General features: G+C 44.7%; 1 protein-coding gene and 1 long non-coding RNA gene across 6 annotated transcripts in view; one reads left to right on the top strand and one right to left on the bottom strand.

The window, feature by feature from the left end:
* The window catches only part of EIF6 (eukaryotic translation initiation factor 6), a 30,483-nt gene extending 11,749 nt beyond the window's left edge, over positions 1-18,734 (bottom strand). Inside the window, exons 1-4 of one of the 5 annotated variants that reach the window (XM_029612097.1) lie at positions 18,621-18,734; positions 17,940-18,054; positions 9,535-9,620; positions 7,065-7,240 (exon numbers count right to left, since the gene is read on the bottom strand). In XM_029612097.1, the coding sequence (XP_029467957.1) occupies positions 7,065-7,240; positions 9,535-9,620; positions 17,940-18,046 (369 nt within the window). In that variant the 5' untranslated portion in view covers positions 18,047-18,054; positions 18,621-18,734. Of the gene's footprint in view, positions 1-7,064; positions 7,241-9,534; positions 9,621-17,939; positions 18,058-18,317; positions 18,502-18,529; positions 18,546-18,620 lie in introns of those variants that run through there. The other 4 variants (XM_029612098.1, XM_029612096.1, XM_029612100.1 and 1 more) reach the window with 4 other exon arrangements.
* Positions 18,735-18,753: 19 nt separating this feature from the next.
* LOC115096881 lies at positions 18,754-19,582 on the top strand. Its single transcript, XR_003858159.1, has 2 exons — positions 18,754-18,812; positions 19,459-19,582. It is a non-coding gene; the product is annotated as an uncharacterized LOC115096881 (long non-coding RNA).
* Positions 19,583-24,613: the final 5,031 nt, after the last annotated feature.

Below are 24,613 nucleotides of genomic sequence, written 5' to 3' on the forward strand. Positions count from 1 at the left end.
TGATGTTACTGCAACCAGGAACACAACCTTCCTTGTGAGGTATTTAATATGTGCCGAGTCCATGGGTTCGAACGGGGAAAGCATGAGCTGTTCCAGAACTATGTTGAGGTTCCATGGAACTGGAGGCTTAGAGATCGGAGAACGAAGGTGAGTTAAGCCCTTAATGAAATGAGATAGTAAGGGATGATTGGATATAGGAAGATTGTTAACTGGTCTATGATATGCCCCTATGGCACTGGGATGAACTCTAAAGGATGACGTTGCTAGACCAGCTGTATATAGTGTATGAAGATAATCAATGAGCAATTCAGGTGAGCAATCCAATGGTGTTACACTTTGGAAGTGCACCAGGTAGAGTAACGTTTCCATTTATAGCTATAATTTTCCCTCGTTGAGAGTTTCCTGAATTCTAACAAGATGAATTGTGCCGAAGTGGAAACTCCCTGTTCTGTTAAAAGGAGCCTCTCAATCTCCACGCTGTTAAGTGGAGAGATGAGTATAGCGGGTATTGAAGTGTCCCTTGATCTTGGCAGAGAAGATACTGGCGATTTGGTAATCGAATTGGATCCATGATGGATAGTCGGAGAAGGAAACTGTACCACAGTTGTCTCGGCCAAGCCGGGGGCTATGAGTATCAGTTGAGCTTTGTCTGCTATGCATTTTTGAATTGTCCTTGTTATGAGTGGTATGGGAGGAAAGGCGTATAGGAGGCCTGTCGTCCACGGAATGAGGAAGGCATCTTGCGCGATCCTGAATTGGCTTGGTCTTATTGAGCAGAATTTGGGAACTTGAGCATTGATCTCTGTTGCAAAGAGATCTATTGAAGGTGTCCCCCACTGCATGAGTATGTCTTGGGCTATTTCTGTATTGAGTGCCCATTCGTGAGGATGAAAGATGTGGCTTAGCTTGTCCACTCTTGTGTTTGCAACTCCTGGTAGGTAAGTTGCCTGGAGATGTATGCAATTTCGGTGAGCATGTTTGAAGATTGTCAAGGTCTCCTTGCAAAGGGACCATGAACCGGACCCTCCTTGTTTGTTGATGTAAACCATCACGACTTGGTTGTCCGTGTAGATCATGACCCTGCGTCCTTTCAGGTGGTCTTGGAACACTTGTAATGCATTGCGAATCGCTCTGAGTTCCAATAAATTTATTTGCAGGTTCTGTTCCGAGACTGTCCATAAACCTTGTGTTTCGTAAATCTAGAGGTGTGCACCCCAGCCCTTGCGAGATGCATCTGTGGTTAAGACTGCGTTGTGAGGAGGGGAACTGAACAATGCTCCCTTGGATAGGGTGGAATCTAGGAGCCACCATGTTATGTCTTTTCTCATTTCGGCGGTCAATAACTTCTGTGTCAATGGTTGAGAGTGTTGTTTCCATTGACGTTTCAAGCCCCATTGCAGGCGTCTCATGTGTAGCCTGGTGTTGGGAACCATGAAATTTGCCGCTGCCATTTGGCCGAGGACTACTAAAACCTGTCTCGCTGAAGGCCTCCGAGTATGGTTCAAGGTATGTAACAGAAGACGGAATTGTGATATTCTGTCGCTTGGTAGGTATGCTCTGTTGCACGTAGTGTCCAGGCCTGCTCCTATGAACTGTAACTGTTGTGTTGGTTGTAGGTGTGATTTCTGAAAATTGATCACCAATCCTAATTCTTGCAAGCATTGTATCACTCGATGGAGGTGCTCCAGTAAGATGTTTGGAGTTGGGGCGATTATGAGCCAATCGTCCAGATATGGGAAAATGGTTATACCTTGTTGTCTGAGATGAGCCACCACCACTACCATGCATCTGGTGAACACCCTGGGTGCAGCCGATAGTCCAAAGGGGAGAACTTTGTACTGGAAGTGTTGATGCCTGTAGCGAAAGCATAGGTAACGCCATGAGGATGGATGGATTGGAATGTGTGTGTAAGCATCCTTCAGGTCAATGGAACACATCTAATTGTTGGTTTGAATCAGAGGAAGGATTGATTTCAATGATACCATTTTGAATTTCTCTTTGGTGAGAAATTTGTTCAATTCCCTTAGGTCTAGGATGGGGCGAAGGCCACCCGACTTCTTGGGAATGAGGCAGTACGGGGAATAAAATCCTACTGATTGGGTCCCTGGGTAAATTTGTTGAATTGCTTGTTGTTTGCGAAGCAAAGCAATTTCTTCCCCCATTTGTGGTTGGAAGTTGTGAATCTTGAAAGTAGAAAGATGAGGTAATATGGGTTTTGTGACAAATTGGAGTTGGTAGCCATGATGTACTATCTCCAAAACCCATTGATCGGATGTTATTCTCTCCCAGGCTGTCAGGCAGGAATGAATTCTGCTGGGTGGTGCTTTATGTTGTGGTGGTGGCTGGGTAACTAAAAAGATGTAGTCTCTTTCACTGCAGTAGCTGGTTGTTGTGCCTGCTGTCTCTGATTGCGTGGTTTACCTCTACATTGGTTTGAGGTATTATGTTGTGGAGCAGGACGCTGGTAGCAGGGTAAGTCTGTGTACGAAAGGACTGGTAATATCTGTAGGGTCTCCTGGCATAGGATTGCCTACGAGTAGATCCAATATAACGACGTGAGGTCGAATAGTTAGGATGTGATGTTAATGAATGTACTGCTAGAGCTTCTTCCTTTAGTTTTCCCACTGTGTCCTGAAATCGTTCTCCGAACAGGTTATCTCCTGTACATGGGAGGTTCGTTAGTTTCTCGTGCAAATCTTCATGTATGGAACTTGATCGTAACCATGCTAGTCTGCGGGCTGCAATGGCTGTTGCCGATGCCCTAGATGATGTTTCATATGCTTTGTAGATTGACCTCAAAAGGTGACGAGAACACTCTTCCATGTCATGAAGAGGCGGTAGAAGAGAGCATACCTTTTATAGCTTATATTTACTCATATAGGTATTGTACCATGTAGAATTGATGGTGCATAATTCGGGCATTCAACATTGAGTTATGGTATATTTTCCTGCCAAACTCATCCAAATATTTGTTGTCTTTGCCTGGTGGGTATGAGGAATGTGACTTTGTTTTCTTAAATCTTTGCATCGCCGACTCTACTACAATTGAAGCATGAGGTAATTGTGGTACAGAGTACGGTGATGTTTTCCTCATACGGAATTTTGTGTCAGTTTTCCTGGAAACTGCTGCGATTGCTTAAGGTGTTTCCCAGGATTTCTGTAAGACTGAATGCAGGAGCTCTTGTGGTGGAAGAGATGTTGGTTCCCCTGGAGTCTCAAAACGTTTTAAGAGACCAAGGGTTTCTGACCTAGGGTCTGTCTCTTTTTGGACATCTAGATGCAGTATTGTACCCAATTTTTCTAGAAATTTTGGGTATGTAAGGTCTTCCGGAGGGGAATACGGCTCCTAAGGTTGTTCCTGCGGATCAGATGGGAATCCCGTAGATGATGGGGATGTTTACGGTGAAGGAGAATCAAATGATGTATTCTGTTTATAACTTGGTGAAGCTGGTCGGTTTGTTATGGGAGATGTCGGAGGCTCCACCGACTGTTCTTATGTTCCGGAGAACTGTCAGCAGCAATATTAGTCATTTTGAATGATGACTGAAGAGTTTCATAAAAACCTGCCAAGGATTGGGACAATTGTTAGAATGCCTCTTTTGTACGAGGGGGCATTATTGTACGATCATCTGGTTCTTGTGACTCACATGCTTTAAGGTGCATTGGTGTGTTCTGAGGTAAAGTAGTGTATACTTTATGATCCTTCTGTTTTTGTGTCGCATATGATGTCCCTTGAATCCTCTGAAGCTATAGAAGTGGTAGAGGAAGCAACTTGTATTACCTCTCTGTGAGAGAAGGTATTTGAAGTTGGTATATGAGATGATTTAGAAGTCGAAGGGCTTACTTCCCATGTTGCATTCCTCTTTGCCGATTTTTGTGGTGGGAGTGTCGTGAGTGCATATGATAATAGTGTGACGACGAGTCTGTACGAGTTCTCCGTGTAGACGGTGATCGTTTTCTACGTTTTATTGTAAACTCTGTCGAATCATCTCTTGATGAAAGGGAAGTACCCGAACGAGGTGAGGGTATTGAAGAAGAGGCTGAAGACGACCTGTGTGAGGGTCCACGTCTTCGTTTCAACTCGTTTTGTAATATATGAGATGGGTGCTCATGTATCTTATGCGCGGATTTGGATTTATGCGCGGATCTAGACTTGTGCGCATATCTTTCCGTTTCCATAAGCGCAATAGTGATCGACGCCGAGCGCGTAGGGATGGTTGGCGCCAGGCGCACAGGTGTTGTCGGCGCCATGCGCACAGATGTCGACGGCACCATGCATGTAGAATTTCCTTTGTTTGTGCGCACGGACTGCTTTAGCCCCTTGCGCGCCGATGTCTTTGGCGCCATGCGCATAGAAATGTGCGCCGATACTTCTTCAGGCGCCAAAGCGTTATGCGCCGACACTTTTGTATGCGCATAAGGTGCAGAAGTTTTAGGCGCCACTGTGTCCTGCGTCGGCGATTCTGGCTCTTTGGATTTTTGAAAATCTGATGGCCTTGGTTGGCTTGCCACCTCCTTACCTCCAAATTTGGAGGACTGAGGATCCCACGATGATGCCCTCTTTTTTGAGGGAGCCCATAAAATCACAGGGCTAGGCGACGAATAAGCCTCCGATGGCTCCGGTGAGGCAAAATGTTCTTGAAGACTGTAGGCCCTTTGCTTCAGTGCTCTGGGTGAAATCCTTGAGCAAAATTCACAATCTTCCCGATTGTGATCTGGTCCTAGACATCGGTAACAATCGGTCATGGCCATCCGTGACAGACATTACCTTGCCGCAATTACAGGGTTTAAACCCAGATTTTGACATGTTCTTATATTAACGCTGAGGAGAAGAACAGCTCCGCATGCGATCCCGCGCAAGGAAAGAACAGACTGAGGAGATTCCGTTACTTTCCTGCGCGGGAACACACGCGCAGCCACAGAGAGCAAAGCTCTGATCTCTGCTTTGACAAGCTCCACCTCCCGGACCTGATTGACAGATCCCATGACAGCATGGCTAATTCAGCCTTGCTATCGACGGGAAAATCTTAAATCAATCTTTGGTGTGCTACAGGTCACATTATCTCAGTCTGCAGGTGACAAATCACTTTTCTTGTCATTACCATACAATGTGAATACGTCACAGAGATGGGCCAAAAATTCATAACTCTAAACCCTATCAGCAAATCTTGAGCAGAGATTATTGATTATGACATGGCCTTAAACCCAATAGAAATGTTAAAGACCAATAAACCTCATTGCTGAAAAACCCTGACTAAAATGCAGGAGTTTAAGTTGGCATTTTTTTCAGCCTATCTCCTCCAAATGAGGTCAGCCTACTGTCCACTATCAGCTCCCACCAGAACCAGAGCTCTGCATTCCCATTACAACAAAACCAGAGTTAGCAAGTTTAAGTCTGCAGTTTGACATAACTCAATTAGTTATCTAGTGGAGGGTAATTAATTACTCAAGCCTGTGGCTGTCTGATAGAACTTTGTCTTCTCTTTTGTTCCATTATAAAGCTGCTAAATCATAACACACAAAGAGTGATGAAGCTTAGCTCAGTAAAACTCTTCTAGCTAAAGAGGATAAAAAAGCTCTCAGCTCCCTGCTGCTGCAGGTGAAGACTGTTGCTGGTCAAGAACATAAGAAATGCCATGCTGGATCTGACCAAGGCCCAGCATTCTGTCTTCAACAGTGGCCAGATTGGTTCATGAGTATCCAGCAGATCCCCAAAAAATAGATTTCCAGTTATGTACTCCAAGGGACAGCAATAGTTTTCTTTAGTCCACCCAGCTAATTAATAATGCTTTATGGACTTTTCCTTCAGGAATTTGTGTAAGCCTCTTTTAAACCCCTTTATGCCAGTCACCTTGACTATGTCCTCTGGCAATAGATTACTCAGCTTGATAGTGCATAGAGTGAAAAAGTACTTTCTATGATTTATTTTAAATCTGCTGGTCAGTTTCATGGAATGTCCCTTTGTTTTAGTATTTGAAAGGGTAAAATAACCATCCTTTACCTGTTTCGCCCTACTCATGCAATTTCATATTTGAGTTCTTTTAGGACTCTAGAGTAGATGCCCATCTGGTCCTGGTGATTTGTTTCTCTTTAGTTTGTCAGTTTGATCTACTACATCCTCCATTATCACAGAGCTTTGTTTTAGTTGCTCAGAATCACCATCATCAAAAAAATGTTTCAGGTGTGGATATGCTCCCAAATATCCCCCCTCAGTAAAGACGGAGGCAAATAATTCATTTGAGTTTTCTGCTATTCATTGTCCTCTCTAAGCACTTTTGAAGCACAGAGACAAGCTGTATCTATGCACTTTTAAGCATTGCCCCCCGCAAACATGAAGATGTAATTGTGGGCAAGAAGCACTTGTTAGCTACACTTTATCAGATAATCTTACTCTAGTATGAAGCCTTTTGGGAACTCGTTCAGGATCAACTGGAAGTGCTGAGTATTATATTTTGAGGGATGGTATTTCTGGATTGCAATGTTATTGATCTGAAATGGACGGATTGTGTTTTTATGATGTTATTAGCCATTCTGAGTTCTCTTTGGAGGAGAGCAGGATATAAGAATGAAATACAATGAACAAGGACAAAAAGGAACAGCAGGACTGAGGAGGTGACAGTCAACCCTGGTTACAGAAGCAGGATTGCAGTAAATATTTATCTCACACCAGTATCAAAATTTCACTCTTGCTCCCCCCCTCCCCCCACCAGGTCACACACTACTCAGTCTGCCAATAGAACTGCACCATTCACCAACACAGCTAGGAAGACGAGGTCTCCCCTCACTGGGCGAACTAGAAGTGGCCAATTTTTTGGTTAAAGGAGATTTCTGAGGTTTCTTTCTTATTTATGGTTCTGGTTGCCCTTCTTCAAGTGGATTTAAAAGACTCTTTGTTAATTTTAACATTGCTTATAAAACTACCATAAAACAGGTCTGGAAACAGCATCACAGGCTGGCAACACTATATTTGAGTGTATGAAAACCAAGAGAAAAACAGATATAGTCCTGTGACAGTTTGTTCCATTCCAAGACCATGAAGCCACTTTCCACTTGTGGTCACACACCCTGTCGAGGTCTGGGTGAACGAGGGCCACGTAGTCATTACAAGCAATGACGTTTCCCAAAGCCGAGAGTCGTTCTTCCACCCGCTGGATCCGCACGGAGTCCGGCAGACTGTTTCGGATATGTTGCAGTTCCTGGTCTGTAGTATTATTTGGAACCAGCAGTCCATTGCGGTTGCCTGGTGAGAGCAGGGAGAGCAGTAATTTATTTAAGGGACAATGCAGCCTGTGAAAGAGGCCATCAGTGCATACATATCAGCCCCATTATTTTCCAATGGGTCAAGCCTTTAAAACCACAATTTCCTACATGAAAACTTGTAAATTCTTTACCTCTTATACCCCAGTACTCCCACCCTAGCCTGTATTCCTGTCTCATCCCATACTAACCATTTCCAGCTTTAACCCTACTTCAGCATGCTTGTCTCCCATACAGCCAAGTTTCTGGATGTCTTGCACCTCAAGTCACCCATCCCGGGATGTGTGAAACTGCTGAGAATCTACACCATTTTTTCCCAATATTATAAGCTTGAGCTAAAGATCACAAATTCAAAAGCCAGGTCTTGTGAGCTGTACTTTGCAATCAATAGGACCTTCTACGGCAAATAAACATACCCTCTTACGTTGCATGAGTGTCCCTACGCATGTCCCTCTAACTTCCTGGGCACCAGTTTACTCAACTCCAATTAAGCCAGAAAACCAAACCACTGCTTCCTCTCCCCTAGTTTACAATCCTCTATGCACCAAAATGGTTGCTAAGTCATGCACTCTTCAGACAGTTAAAACTACAATAGGCACCACGATCCAGTGTAAAGGAAGACGCTATATAAATCCTACTCATTACTTCCTGACTTGATGTTCATGTTTTCAAAATAATTTTATAATAAACTGTTAACAATATTTTACTTTGAAACAACTGGATGTAGTTTTATCTAACAATGGAAAGACAAATCAGAAAACCTGGCATGGATAAATGATCTCTAATATATCCCTCTTTATTCCTCCACCATTGTATTTGCCCCCTTCTTTTCCCATTCATTTAATCACTGATGCAGGATTCATTTGAAGAATACTAGTTATACTTAAGTTTAAGCACTGCAACCTAGTTTTGCACTTTAAAAGCACCCCCTCGTCCATCAGAACACGTCTACACTGCTTTCTGAAAGGACAAGGAATACACATACTACAAAGGAGGCCACAAGAAAAGAAACCATTTCTACTACTAATCATCACTTCTATAGCACTACTCGATGTACCCAGTGCTGTACACATACGAGAATGTAAGCTCTATGGAGAAGGGACTATCTAAAAAAAAAAAAAAAAAAAGAGCAAAATGAGAATTTAATTTCTTTAGAAAATGGCTAAAGTCAATTGGCTCCCACTATCAAGACTGTTTAGAAATAACTGAACTGTTCACTGCCTGTCAGAAATCAAGAAGAATCCCATATGTGCTGGGCTTCGAATATATACACACTTCTGTTTGGGGTTTTTTTTTTATACGGCACCTCAACTAGGACCCCTGGCAATAATGACCAAAGAAATGGCAAGCAAATAATGGTACAGAGTATAATGAAATAGGGATCCAAGATGGGTGAATTTCAGAAAAAACTTAGTTGTAAAAGCTGTCAGTTGCTTCTCACCTCTTTCATCTCACCTATGCTAATTACTCATTATTCTAATAGTAGTAGCAGAATTCAGCACTGTAGTCAGGCAGCAAGCATTGTCCAATAATTACAGATAGTCTTAAACCATACCATAACACGAGGTACTGAACAAATATAGATGCAGAAAGTCTCATGGGATGAGAACCTCAATACAAGAGGTTTTAAAAAAAAAACAAAAAAAAAAAACCCCACCACACTTTAGCCTTCCTTCTTACACAGTCCTCAGACTTCATTATAGCCTATCGCAAGCACTATCCTTTTGGCACATACGTGGCAGGGTTTGGTTTGAGTAAAGGCCATCTTTGGAAAGATGGATACATGGGAATCCCAGACAAGAGAGGCATTATGGCACTGTACGAGACCAGATCTCTTGCCTTCACACTATCTAGCTAAGCCAAGCACCGACCACAACAAGAGAAAACCCAAATTCACCCTAAATACACTTCTCATGTGTCTATTCTAAAGAACGCAGCAACAAGACAACCTCACCCACACCCATCCTGTCAGACATCAAAGTGGCACTACCTCACCTACACTGGTGTTTACCCTGATGTGTAATGGCAGTATGGCCTCCTCACCTGTGCTCACGCCTACCCAGATGCACTGTGACTACCTTCAACTGAACCTACCTGTAGGTACACAACCAAAGACTACCTTGCCTGTGTGCACACTTTCTGCTCGTGTGTCCCAATATACACAGATGTGTGACTGGCTCACCGTCATGTGTTTATCCTGAAAAGTCACACTGCCATGTATGATTCACTTATGCCTGTGAGTACCCCGCAACCTACAAAGACCTGTGAGTAACTCACCCACACACATGCGCCCAATGATCCTGCATCCTGCTATTGAGGCATGAACAACAGGGATGCTCTCAGAGAGCTCACCTTCAAACACACTGAAAGACAGGAAGTAGGGTTAAAAGGGTTGAACAGGATAGGCTCACAAAAAGCAAAGCACAATATCTTCCCTATATTACTACAAGAGACATTTTTAGAAAGAAAAAAAAAAAATAAGGGGGGACGGACAGACAATTTTCCCCTTCTCTTTAATTCCGTTTTTAGCCCTATAGTAATTTCAAGCATTAAAGAAAGCCTTCCTTACTATTAAAATTAGTCTTAAATTTATGAGGGGGTAACAAAACCTTGTTCTGAAAGTGAACCAGAAATAATGCCGGCTTATACCTTTTAATAACATGACAAGGCAGCACATTTGGGCAACATAGGGTTTATGTCATAAGAACATAAGAAGTGCCATGCTGGTCAGACCACATTGAACCCAGCATTCGGTCTCAGACGACAGCTTTTCATTTTCTTTTATTGTGCACTTAGCTCATGCCTTTTTCATTGGTAGATCAAAGCAAGTTACATTCAGGTACTGTGTGTATATTTCTCTGTCCCCAAAGAGCTCACAATCTAACCCCTAAGATTCATCATTCTGCTATATTTATAGCAGAATGATGTGTCGCAAAAAAAAAAAAAAAAAAAGAAGGAGGGGGAGGGGGAGCAGGGTGGCAATAAGTGGGCAGCCAGCCGCATCACGGCGGGGCAGCTTCACCGCACACTATCGCCCCCACAGCGCCACGGGAAAAGGTGTCGTTACTTCCTGCCGTGCTGCCGGCAATAACGTGAAAAACATTAAATCGCCCACAGCTCTGCTGGGAAATAACTCCACCCAAGCCCAGGCTGCATTCCTCCCCGTCCCCTAATGTGAATAAGCAGAACTGGCACACTGCAGAATAAAGAATGACCCTGTAAGTTTGTAACCGAAGCAATGGAAAAAGTGAAAGGACGTGTCCATGATCAAAAGAAGCGGCAGCAGGATTTCAACCCGAACTTCCCCGGTCCTCAACCCACTGCTCTAACCACTAGGTTACTCAAATCTACCTGGCTAATAACAGTTTATGGATTTTTCCTCCAGAATTTGTCCATATTCTTTTTAAACCCCCACTATGCTATTAACCTTGACCACATCCTCCAGCAACATCTAGTTCCTTGACCACAGCCTCCAGTTTGAATGTGTTGAGTGAAAAAAATACTTTATCTCATTTTCTTTTAAATGGAGAAATTACTTACCTGATAATTTCATTTTCCTTAGTGTAGACAGATGGACTGAGGACCAATGGGTATTGTGTTCTCCTGATAGCAGATGGGAGACTGAGTCAGATTTCAAAGTGGACGTCAGCCTACATATACCCGTGCAGCATGCTTAGCTCTTCAGTATTCTCTTCGAAAAGCCAGTGTGGATATATGTTGCTTGATACTTGATTAACCTTGAACTGGTTCAACTGATTATATATATAAAAACGTTTTGGCACTGGAGACCGCCAGTGCACTGAAACAATAAACCCCGATACCTAGGTAACTGCGGGTGTCTTAAAATAGAGGTAGGCCGTGGCTTACCCTTACAGTCTCAAGATTTGATATCTGAGGTTCTCTATTTCTGGAGCAGCTGTGGGCGGGATGCTGAGTTCATCTGTCTGCACTATGGAAAACAAAATTATCAGCTAAGTTCTCCATTTCCTAGCATGTAGCCAGATGGACTCAGGACCAATGGGATGTACAAAAGCTACTCCCCTACTGGGTGGGAGGCTGCCCGTGGCCCACTTAGTGCTGCCCTTGCGAAGGCTGTATCCTTCCGGGCCTGGACATCCAGGCGGGTAGAATCTGAAGAAGGTATGCAGGGAGGACCATGTCGCCGACCGACAGATCTCGGCTGACGAAAGCAGCCTGGTTTCAGCCCAGGCAGCTGCCTGGGCCCTTGTAGAATGTGCCTTGACCTGTAGAAGTCGTGGTTTTCCTGCCTCCATGTAGGTTGCATTAATTACTTCTTTGATCCAGCAGGCTATGGTCACCCGTGATGTCGCTTCCCCTTGGTTTCTTCCCGCTGTAAAGAATGAACAGGCGATCAGTTTTGCGCAAGGATTCCGATCTCTTCAGGTATCGGACTAGGATTCTGCAGACATTCATGTGGCGAAGGGGGCGTGAGTCTTCTGAATCCCTGTGTTCATCTGGTGATGGTAAGGATATGGTCTGGTTCATATGGAACTGGGAAACCACTTGCGGAAGGAAGGATGGTACCGTACGCAGCTGTATGGTGCCTGGGGTGAACTTGAGGAACAGTTCGACAGGATAATGCTTGAAGTTCGGAGATGCGCTGAGCTGAACATATTGCTATCAAGAATGATATCTTTAAGGTCAAGAGGCATAGAGACAGGCTGCATGTTGGTTTGAAGGCCTCTCCTGCTAGGAAGTCTAGTACTAGGTTGAGGTTCCATAGAAGCACCGGCCACTTTAGTGGTGGAGTTGTTTGACTCCTTTCAGGAAGCGAGACACATCAGGATGAGCTGATAGTCTGATGCCGTCCACTTCGGACCTGAAACAGGCCAGTGCTGCGACTTGAACCTTGAGGGATTTGAAAGACAACCCCTTCTCCCTGCCGTCCTGTAGGAATTCTAGGATCGTGGGAATCTTGGCTGTCCTTAGAAGGAGGGCGCGGTCTTCACACCAGGCTTCAAAATACTCTCCAGATCTGTATGTAAGTCAGAGATGTGGAGAACTTGCGTGCTTGGAGCAGGGTGTCAATCACGGCTTTTGAGTAGCCTCGCTTCTTTAGGTTAGTCCTCTCAAGGGCCATACTGAAAGAGAGAATTGAGCCGGGTCTTCATTGGGGGATCTGTCCCTGCTGAAGAAGGCTCCTAAATGGCGGTAGACGTAGAGGATTCCCACCAATAGTCTTCGCATGTCCATGTACCATGGTCTTCTTGGCCAATCTGGGGCGACTAGTAGGACTAGGCCCTGTGGTGCTCTATCTTGTGGATGACCCTGCCCCAGTAGCGGCCAGGGTGGGAAAGCATACAGGTGGTCTTCCTCTGGCCAGTTCTGGATGAGCGCATCGATTCCTTGAGATTGTGGTTCTCGTCTGTGGCTGAAAAATCTGGGGACTTGGGCATTGCAACGAGTTGCTAGGAGGTCCATGGCTGGGGGGCCCCATCGATTCACTATCAGCTGGAAAGCTGTGTCCGTCAGCAACCATTCCCCCGGGTCTAGGCTCTCTCTGCTGATATAATCCACTGAGATGCTGTCTTTTCACATGATGTGGGAGGCCGAAATCCCTTGCAGGTTTGTTTCCGCCCACTCCATGAGAGGGTCTATTTCCAGAGACACCTGTTGGCTCTCTGTTCCTCCCTGGCGGTTGATATAGGCAACGGTTGTTGCGTTGTCCGACATGACTCTGACAGACTCGCCTCGGAGTCTGTGGCTGAATCGCAGGCAGGCTAGTCTGACCGCTCGAGCTTCCAGGTGGTTTATGTTCCATTCCGCCTCTTCTTTGTTCCATGGTCACTGGGCTGTTAGCTCCTGACAATGGGCTCCCCACCCTCGCGCTTCCATGGTGAGCAAGAACCAGTTCGGTGGGAATAGGTTTACGCCTCTACTTAGGTGTTCTTCCTGTAGCCACCATTGAAGCTGATGCCAAACCTCTGTCGGTAGCTGGAGGTGAATTGAGTAGTTCTGGGACACTGGATTCCATCGTGACAGTAGGGAGCGTTGTAGTGGTTGCATATGGGCCCTTGCCCACAGAACAACTTCCAGAGTTGATGTCATGAGGCAGAGGACTTGAAGGTAGTCCCATACCTTGGGGCAAGTCAAGGTATACAGGTTTTGCAGTTGACCCATCAGTTTCCTTCTCCTTGGAGGGGGAAGGTGGACCTTGTTCTGCTTGGTATCGAACCGGACTCCCAGGTATTCTAGTGACTGGGATGGCTGTAGGCAGCTCTTGGCTGTGTTCTCGACCCACCCGAGCTCTTGTAGTAGGTTCTTGACTCTGGTGGTCGCGTGGCGACTCTCCTCAAGAGACTTTGCCCTGATCAGCCAAATGTCCAAGTAAGGATGTACCAGGACTCCTCCTTTCCTCAGTACTGCCGCTATTACCACCATAATTTTGGTGAAGGTTCTGGGAGCGGTAGCTAGTCCGAAGGGTAGCGCTCGAAATTGGTAATGATTGCCCAGTATCGCAAAGCGCAGGAAGCGCTGGTGGCCCTAATGGACCGGGATGTGAATGTAGGCTTTGGATAGGTCCAAGGAGGTTAAGAATTATCCCGGTTGTACCGCCATTATAACGGAGTGTAGGGTTTCCATGTGGAAGTGTGGTACCTTCAGGTAACGGTTGATGGCCTTGAAGTCCAGGATGGGTCGGAATATTCCTTCTTTCTTGGGAACGATAAAATAGATGGAATAAGTGGCCAGAATTTTGTTGAAATGTAGGAACTGGAGCTATTGCCTTCAGGCTGGATAGTCTTGCTAGTGTGGTTTCCACTGCCAGTCTCTTGGAGTGGGAGTGGCACAGTGATCTCATAAATTTGTCTGGGGGATGCTCTGGAACTCCAGGGAGTACCCTTCTCGAATGATAGTTAGGACCCACTTGTCCAATGTTACCTTGACCCATCTTTGGTAGAAGAGGGTAAGTCTGCCCCCTATGTCTTCTTCCTGTGGATGGGTCTCTGTCTTCTCACTGTGGGGTATGGCCGGAGTCTGCCCCTGAGCTTGCTCCTCTCTTACTGTGCTTGTTCCAAAAGGACTGAGACCTTCCTGAAGAACAAGGTGCTTGGGACTGTGTGTTCTTTTAAGGTTTAAAACGCTGCGATCCTCTACCCTTGGTTCTTCTGGGGGAGGAGCACTGATAAGTTCCTTTGTTTCTGTCTTCAAGTAATCGGGGTAGTGGGGATTCGCCCCATTTGTTGGCTAACTTCACCAATTCGCTCCCGAACAGGAAAGAACCTTTAAAAGGCATTTTTGTGAGGTTCGCTTTGGAAGTCGTGTCAGCCGTCCAATTTCGGAGCCATACTTGTCTTCTGGCCGCCACTGCGGCAGCGACATCCCTGGATGATGTGCGCTTGAGGTCTATGGTAGCATCGGTGAGAAAGGAGACCTCAGATTCCATCACTTCTCCGGGCATGGTAGCATCTCTGGAGAGGATCAAACAGGAACGTGTCACCAATACGCAGCAGGAAGCAATTTGTAGAGTCATTGCTGAAACATCAAAAGGACTGCTTAAGGATGGCTTCCAGCCTTCTGTCTTGGGCGTCCTTCAGTGCCGCTCCTCCCTCCACTGGGATCGTAGTGCGTTTTGAGACTGCACAAATCATAGCGTCCACTTTAGGGAAGCCTAGAAGTTCCTTGGCTGTGGGATCCAGCAGGTATAGGGATTCTAGTGCCCGTCCCCCTTTAAAACTGGCCTCTGGAGCATTCCATTCCAGGTCAATCAGTTTCTTGATGGTTGCGCCTGGACAAAGATTTGCAGCCCTTTAAAAAATTCCACCCAGGAGAAAGTTCCTGGGTCCATGTTGATACCAGGAGGGATTGTAGTGGAAGCCCTGGAGGAACTTTCCTGTGGAGGCGCAGAGTTGGAAATACTTAGGTCCGGCGTGCCATCATCAGTGGTTCCGGATCCCTCTCCTATCTGTGGGAGGTCTTGATTTGGTTCTCCCTGGTTCTTTTCACATTGCTGGCACAGGAGGGATTCTAATTCAGGCTGCACAGCTCTCAAGTGGCAGGCTGGGCAAAGGAAGGGTCCCTTGGTCTTCTTGGATGGTGGTGCCATTGTTTGTGTGCGTGTAGGGCTTAAAAACTCATCCATGCGAGAGTTATGTGCGCGGGTGCGCTTAGTTGTGAGCATCGAGAGTGCAGAAGTTATGCACACTACATGTGCACAAGTTGTGCGTGCAGGCTGACTTTGTGCGCGTGGCACAGTTATGCATGCAGTTAAGCGTGTATCCCTACAGACGCGCTCAAGTTAGGCGCCTCGGGCTTCTGGCTTGTTCCACATGCATCAACGGCGAGGGGGGAGATGGTGCCGACAACCCTGAGGGCAAGATGGCGAAACACCCCCCCCCCCCCCCCCGGGAGGGTCTCCATGTGTGTGAACCCTCGCACCGGATCGGGGCCTGGCCAGAGGGAGGCTGCTCAACCCGATTTAAAACCTCAACGGAGGAAGGACGGGACGGTTGTTCGAGCCTTGGAGACCAGAGACTTAGAAGTAAAGGTTTCTACCTTACCTGGTCTCAGCGCTTACCAATCGTGTGCCGGGCGGTCTCCAGCTGCGGGGGAAAGGGGAATACCTTTACTGCTGCGCTCGAATCTGCACCCGCTGCCTTTCAGCCACTCTGGGGGCTAAGTCCACGCCGGGAATCAGCAGTCGGACCAAGGCTCACCTCTGAGGGATATCAAAATCACCTCAGGAAAAGTCTCGACTGTGGGAGGTACCATTAAGTTTCACCGCAGAAGCGGGGCTCTCTTCTTAGCAGGTAAATTTTCTCTCTTAGTTGTAAATGTTACACTGTTCTCTTTTGGATAGTGTCCGCATCTGCTATGGGAGATGGAGAAATACTGAAGAGCTAAAAGCATGCTGCACAGGTATATGTAGGCTGACGTCAGCTTTGAAATCTAACTCAGTCTCCCATCTGCTATCAGGAGAGCACAATACCCACAGTCCATCTGGCTACACGCTAGGCAATCTGCTGTTAGTTTCATGGAGATTATCCTAGTCTTAGTATTATTTGAAAATGTAAATAACCGTTCATTATTTACATGTTCCATCCCACTTATGATTGCATAAGCCTCTATCATACCCCCTTTTCAGTTGTCTCATCTACAAGCTCATGAGCCCGAACTCTTTTAGTCTTGTTCATAAAGTACTTCCATTGCCTTTTATCAGTTTTGTTGCTCCTCTGTATCTTTTCTACTTTGACTATATCATAAGATGGTGTGACCATATTTACACGCAATATTCAAGGTGCAGTTGGACTATGGATCTCATGAGATGCAATATGATATGTTTAATTTTATTCTCCATTCCTTTTCAGATCATCTTTGACATTTTATTTGTTTTTCTGACCGCCACAGCACACCGAGCTGATGACTTCAATGTATTGTTCACAGGGTCCTTTTCCTGCTGGTAACTAGTAATTTGGAATCCAGCATTGTGTACCTATAATTGGGATTAATTTTCCCTTTATGCATCATTTTGCACTTGTCCATATTACATTTTATCTGCTACTTTAAATGCCCAGTCTCCCAGGCTGGCAAGGTCCTTCTGCAGTTCTTCAGTCTGCTTGTGTTTTAACAACGAGGATAATTTTGTGTCATAGTTCCCATTTCCAGATCAATTAATAAGTTAAACATCAATCTCATTACATATTCCCAGGGAACTCTACAATTCACCTCCTTCCATTGGGAAAACTGATCATTTAACCTCCATTTCCTGTCTTTTAACCTGTTACCAGTCCACAACAAGACATTGCCTCCTATCCTAAGAGATTTTAATTTCCTGAGGCATCTCTAATAAGGAATTTTGTCAAATGCCTTCTGAGACTCTAGATATGTTGTGATGTTTTATTATGCTGTAAGTCTCACAGAGCAGCAGTTTGATGTGGCAGTATGAAATGAATTAGTAATGTACAAAAGCAAACCTCTTTTACCCAATGATAAGTTCTGGATCTAGGGGGCATGATATTAAGCTAAGGCCCAATTGTCAGAACATATTTTTTCATGGAAAGTGTGGTGGATAGCTGGACTGCTCTCCCAGGAATTGCAGGAGAAAAAAACCCCCCAAAAGTACCGGAATTCAAGAATGCATGGGATAAAGACAATGTATTCTTAATATCCTAAAGAAACACTGGGGAATAAGCAGACAGCAGCAGTGACAACCCTGAAAAATCTAAGCAGACTGGATGGGACTTTTTTTTTTCTGCCATCACTTGCAGACATTCCTTGTGACCTTGGGCAAGCCACTTCACCTTTTGTTCATCAGGTACAAACTTAGGACCTGATTTCCTAAGGCTTTTCTCCCATTCTATGTCTATGGGAAAAATGCTTAGTACAGGAGGACTCTAGCTTGTAAACCCTCTGAAGAAAAGGAAATACCTACTATGCCTGAACGTAATTCGCCTTGAGCTACCAATAAGGCTTGAGCTAAAATCCAAATACCTTTCTACCCATAAATAAATACATATGATCACGATATAATATCTTCAGCCTTTGGATTTTTGCAGCATAAATTTGTTAACAGTTTTCACTCTTTCACATACACCTTTCAGATGAGAATACTATTATTTATTTATTACTAAATTTAGTCAAAAAAGCAGCATAAAATAGAGAATTATGACGATTCCTTCCATCACACAAACGCCCACCCTCATCCACAACTGTGCCCATGTTACCTGTAGAAATTTTCTGAGCCACCAATCGCTACTAGGCAGTAAGTGTTGGTCAGTTTAGCAAAACATCCGATCTCGTTATTATTTTCAAAGGAGGCACGGACTGCCATGTTGGTGCCTGCTAACAATACAGACCAGTGCAAATTAAACCACACCTCCAGGAAGAGACAGGGTGTTTCAAACATAATCTTACCAGAGGAAGGACAAGTAGATTACAACATTAATTCTATCATTTTATATGTCCCTGTTCTTTCCACAGTATGCTGTTCAGGCCACCGACACTGACGACCCTCTCGCCTCTTCAACAGTATCCCCGTCCCTCTCACTCCCCTTCCCCGCATTAACTTGCGCTTTTTTGTCTTAATTTTGTTCCAAACTCACATCACGTTTTGCGCTAGATCCTCTTCAAGTGCCACCATTCCATTTCCTCTCTTTTCCCCAACGACTGTGCCATTACCCTGTTTTCCACTTCCATGTCAAGTCCTGTCCCCAGACCTCATCCGTTCATATCTAAAAAATCGTTCTATCCTTCTCCCGTACCCTGATTTGCTATTTCTCGCCTTCAAATCCTACTACCCACTTCCTGCCCTTACACATTCCTTTCTTTTTATCAGTTTCTCGTCACACTCCCCACATCGGTCCATGTCATCTTTCTTCCCCGGGTATCCCACTCCCCAATCTCACCGCAGTTTCTAGACGACACGTGCAGGGTCGGCTTCTAAGCTCTTTGTATTTCCGGTTACTGTCGCGCACTGCTTGCTGGGAAAACGTCAGATATGACGTAATGTACTTGGCAGCCATCTTTGTTTTGGGTAAAGGGATCCAGGGAGTGACATCCGTCAGCCATCATAGGTGAGGGTAAAGCTTTACATATAAGTAAGTTGAAAAACAGCTAAATTAAACAAAAGGGCTAAATAGTATGGTTTTCACTCGCAAATTTAAGAGTAGACTGTAAAGTCATTCTTAACAGTAGCATTTAAAAGCATTTTTTTTATGTTCCGAAGACAGGCAGTACTTCGGGCATGTTGGAGACTTAAGTAGCTTTCGTCCGTGTATTATTAACCTGCGTTAAGCAGAGCAGACTGCTATTCTTAGTTATGCAGGACGCAGAATAGAGGTCATCTTCTTGGAATAAGCAGTATCTAACATTACCATGTTTAAAAGGCTGACTTTCCTCCATCTCCCCTCTAAACTGGCAGGTCAATACTCTATGGTCCCCCTCCCCAATATCCTCGGCATCTTACTTTTTAGTATGTCGACCCTTATTTACCGGTGTATTAATTTCAAATCTATATTCACTGTACTTATGCTTGTCATTTCATTTGTTATATAATTTTATCATTTCTCTATTATTTACAATTATGTCCTTTATTCAATTTATATGTAAGTCACGTTTATATGTACTATGAATGTTCTTTATTGTTGAATTTTTTCCCTAATGAAAATCCTTTCGCTGTTTGGTGTCCTTGTTGTTTTTGGTTCCTTATAGCTCTCTTTTCTGATTTCTTTGATTTTTCATCAGCTCAGCCTTTGGGCTCCTGCCCCTCCCGACGCAGCCCACGTGGCATAACACGGTCCGTGTGGAGGGATCAAAAATCTGTTCTCTTCAAGCAACTGTGAATAAACAATGAATATGTTAAAATTAATTCTTTGTTAAGTTTCTTCGATTGAGCTCTGTAAGACAAGGTTTCCATGAACGTAACCAGCACTATACCACCTACTACTGAGGTAGGTAATGTGACATGCTAACCCTGTCCCATTATTGCCAGTTGCTCCTCTTCAACCTACACATCCTGATGATAAAGGAAGCACACACGATGGAGGAAGAGCAGCAGATGGGATAGGAACTGCATGTTCACCATGTCCCCACCGTCCTGACCTGCCACTACTTTGCCAATAGTTGAGACTTGCTGGAAAAATGGCATTCCGGGCACAGTTGCTGTGACAGCTTCCTCCTCCGTGATATTTACCCTCCTCAGCTGGTCATGCAGTTCCAATGATGGCTTCAATGTTGAGACAGGCTGAACTGTTACTGGTCAATCTAGGAAGTGTGCAGGCAGGTCCAGGGACAGAGAAAAGTAATGGGAATGGACAGTGCACAGCTTATTCCTCATGCTTCTGATTTCATGTGTTTTCCTCCCTCCCCCCCCCCCCCCCCCCCCCCCCCCCCCCCCCCCCCCCCGGCTTGGCACTGTAGGCGGGCATCTGTTTTGCCCACCTGCCCATAGTATTGTGATAAGGAGACAGAAAAACAAGAAAGAGAGGAAGGAAGATGGAGAGCAACCTAAGGGAAAGAAGGAGAGAGAGAGAAAAGAATGTATTAACTTTTGTACTCCATTCCAGGTACACCAAAACACGTTCTGCCTAAACCCCAAAAGACAGAGATGTTATGGATCAGGAACAAAGAACCCAACCCACCATCCCGAAAGTAACCCTGGATGGAGCACTTTAACACTCAACTCCCAGATATGGAGTTTAGGCTTTATTCTTAACTGTCAGCTCACTATCAAAGCCCAGATTCAAGCAGAATCCAAATCGGTTTTCTGCTAGCTTCAGTACCTACAACCTTTCCTCCATGATAACGCCTGTGTGACCGCTATCCAGGCCTTAATAAAGTCTAGGTTAGACTATTGTAATGTACTCTACCCCTGAATCTCTAATAACCTGAACTTCCGCCTGCAGCTTATAGAGAATGCAGCTGCCTGCATGATAACAAAAAAATGTAAACACGTTGCCCCTGGTCTGAGAACCGTACACTGGCGTCCAACACAGAACTCCACAAAATTCAAACTGTTAAGCTGATCCTATAAAGCACTTAAAGTTATGGCTCCTCATAAACTACCTGACTCTCCACACATCAACCCTTCAGCAACCCAGGCATGGCCATCATGCAGAATGATGTGATTCGCAGGAACTGGGTAGAAAACTTTTGCAGACCCAGCTCCAACTCTATAGAACACCCTACCTCTTCTCATCAGACTTGATCCAAATCTCAAATCTTTCAGGAAAATTCTGACTACCTGGCTCTTTCTAGCAGCTTTTGATATCCATCAATGATACCTGCACCATTAAGACTCGTCACAGATTTCCCCAACTGCCCAGCAAGGGTTCGTGATATGGCCATAACAACTGGAAGTGCTTGCGAACACTCTATATAGCCCTATGATCTTGTATATAGATGCATACAAAACTCATATTTTGTGCATATAAAAGACTTTCATGCGCACAAACCATGATTTGTGTGCATAAAATATAATTTATGTTCACAAAAATGCTTTCAGCACAGAAAGAAATTTTGTGCGCATAAAGCATATTTATGAACAGAAATCAGGCTTTGGATGCACAAAGCATTTTTTCTGTGCCTAAACCCCAATTACAGGGCCTGGCAACAGACCTCTGATTTCTGCCCATATACTAATACTAGTGCTGGAAACATTACTCCATTTCGGAGCAGGAGTTAAGGCAGCGCACCTTTCTACATTGGTGGGGGAGGGGTTGTAATTCTTAATGCTTCCATTTGCTTGGGATTTCCAAGCAAGGGCACTAAACAGAATGCACAGTTTTATACACATGTATGTAAAACCCTGTTACATCATGATTAACATCTACACACAAAAATGTGCAAACAGCTGCAGGTAAAGCTGAACGCAACTTATTACATCAGGCTCTTAGGGGACGATGCAAAAAAGCACAGAAAGCGGGCGCTGAATGTTCGGCACCTGCTTTCCTAACGCACCCCCAGGCACCTCTCCTGGGAGCACCATGCAATATTTTAATTAGGGTTCACACCGTCAAAGAGGTGCTAGGGTCAATTGCGCGCCCCTAGTGCCTCCATGACAGCATGCGCCCAGGAGAGGCCAGCTGTCCACCGGTTTAGAAAACTGACGCTGAATTTATCGGTGTCCATTTTCTAAATCGGTGCACAGCCACAGGTTCAGAAAACGACACTGGTTAACTGAGCGTCCGTTTCCCGAACCTGACCACCAGCATTTTTTTGTAAACTTTTTAAAAAATCTTTCGTTCCTCCTACTTAATATCACAACAATATTAAGCAGGAAGATGTACAGAAAAGCACTATTTTCATTTTTTTTTTGTATAAACATTTTTATTGGAGTGAACATTGATTCATAAATACATAATAAAGAAACTGAAAACTGTATACACTCCATGTTTTGTGGCATACATGAACTACAAAAACTACCCCTACCCTCCTCCCTCCCCTTCACACATACTATAACAGGTACCGAATATTATGTCTTAATAAAGGAAAATACTACTTAGTCTGTGGGTTTAGACATTTCCTCTATGGCCCTTGAGTCCTGCTAACTCAAGAATGGGTCCCAGGTAGTGTGAAACCGTTTCAAGATATTATGTTTGATTGCTGTCATCTTATACAGAGTACAAACATTGTCCAGACGCATAATAACTGCGTTTAAAGCAGGGTGTTGTGCCATTTTCCAAGCTGTGGCAATTTCCAGTCTGGCAGCCAGACAGAGTTGTGCTATAAAGGGGTGTTGCTATGCATGTAAGCATCCACATTCACTGTGAAGCAACGCTAATGGCATAGTCAAAGTAATTGGAGTCTGTAGTATCCGTGAACATAGGCTTTCCAGTTCTTGCCATAACGGTTTGATACAGTCTCCTGACCACCACATATGGTCATAAGTCCCCCGAGATGGGCAGCCTCTCCAGCACAGCCCATTGCAACTAGGGGACATTTTTGCAAGTTGCTTTGGCGTGATATACCATCAATACAGTTGCTTATATCTGTTCTCTAAGAGCGTGGCCGAAATCGATAGCTTACTTATGTTCGTGAAGATAGCAAGCCAGTCTTCTTTGGAATGTTCCAACGGGAGAACTTTGTTCCAGGCAGAGATGTGGGTCAGGGAACATATTAATGCTGTGTTGAGCAACTTATATACTTTCGATATAAGCCCTTTAAGGGGAAATGTTGATGAGCAGTATCCCTCAAACAGTGTTTTCTCTTTACAGAGATTGTCTGTCACCAATTGATCTGCACAATAATGTTGAATTTGTTGGAACGCTAAGAATTCCGAAGCAGAGAGTGCATACATTTGACATACAGAGTTAAAGGAGCGAAAGCGCCCCCCCCCCCCCCTCCCAAATATGTTCCAACCCTGTAATTTCCTGCCGTTTCCACTCCGAAAATGCATTCAGTGAGCGAGAGGGTATAAAGCTTATATTATGGAATAGTTGGGTTAAATAATAGTAAGTCCTCGTGTCCACCACTTTGGACTTCCATCTATCCCAGACAGCTAGCGTATGCCTCGTGGTGGGTAACAATAGAGGGCAGGGTCTCCACGTTTTCCTGGATTGCCAAGGCATAGCTGACAACGGCATCGCCCCTATCTGTGATTGCTCAATAACTGCCCAATGTTTAGGATCTTCTGGAATATGCCATACTATCAAAGGTCTCAATTGGGCGGATACATAATACCATTGTAAATTTGGGATACCCAGGCCTCCATCTAGTTTGGATTGATAAAGTGTGAATCTGCTAACCCTGGGAGGCCTTTTTTTTTCCAAATAAAGGTGAAGCTCTTCTTCTGCCATAATTTCAGAGCATTATTAGAAACAAGTATTGGCAGGGATTGAAACAGATATAATAGCCGTGGTAGCAGATTCATCTTTATCGTAGCTATCCTACCGAACCACGAGATGGGGAGCCTATTCCAGCAATCTAAATCCGTAAACGCCTTCTTAATAAGTGGGATATAGTTCAATTGGAATATATCTTTCGGATGTGAGGGTAGCTGAATGCCCAGATATTCCAAAGTACGGGCCATCCAACGGAATGGATGCTGCGATTTCAAGTCTAGGACGGTCTGTGAGCTACAAGTAAGGTTTAGCAACTCCGATTTTTCCCAATTGACCTGAAATCCAGAAGCTGCATTAAACCGCTGGAGGTCTCACTCTATTACTAGGAGTGAAGAGTGTGGTTGTGTAATAGAGAACATAATATCATCTGCAAATAGAGTAAGCTTAAATTCTTGAGCAGCGAACCTAAACCCCGACATATTACCATTATTCTAGATAGCAGTAGCTAGAGGCTCAACAAAAATGGAAAAGAGTAGTGGGGATAAAGGGCACCCTTGCCTAGTTCCTCTGCCCACTACAAAATAATCGGAGTAGCCCCCATTAATTTTGAGACGTGCCTTCGGATCTCTTTATAGACGCTCCAGCCAAGTGCAGAAGAAAGGCCCAAAGCCCATCTTTTTTAAGACACCAAACAAAAAAGGCCAATGGACCATGTCAAAGGCTTTCTCTGCATCTATAGAGAGTACGACAGCCTCCGTTTTGGTTCTATGTGCCCACCACATTATATCTATTAACTTGTGGATGTTATCCCCCGCCAATCTGCCAGGCATAAAGCCCGCTTGATCCTGGTGGATGAGAGAAGTGATAAAATTATTCATACGGTGAGCTAGAATTTTGGCAAGAAGTTTAATATCTAGATTTAAAAGGGAAATTGGTCTATATGACCCACATAGCGAAGGGTCTCTGCCCGGCTTTAGCAATACCGTTATTCCCGCTAAGTTTGAGTGTGGGGCAAGCTCTCTCCCCTCCCACAAGTGATTATAGAACTTTTGCAGGGGTGCTACTATGTATGGGGCGAATTGCTTATAAAACCGGATGGTCAGCCTGTCCAACCCAGG

This window comes from Rhinatrema bivittatum, chromosome 8 (assembly GCF_901001135.1).
Source record: "Rhinatrema bivittatum chromosome 8, aRhiBiv1.1, whole genome shotgun sequence".
In the NCBI taxonomy this organism is placed as follows: Eukaryota; Metazoa; Chordata; class Amphibia; order Gymnophiona; family Rhinatrematidae; genus Rhinatrema; species Rhinatrema bivittatum.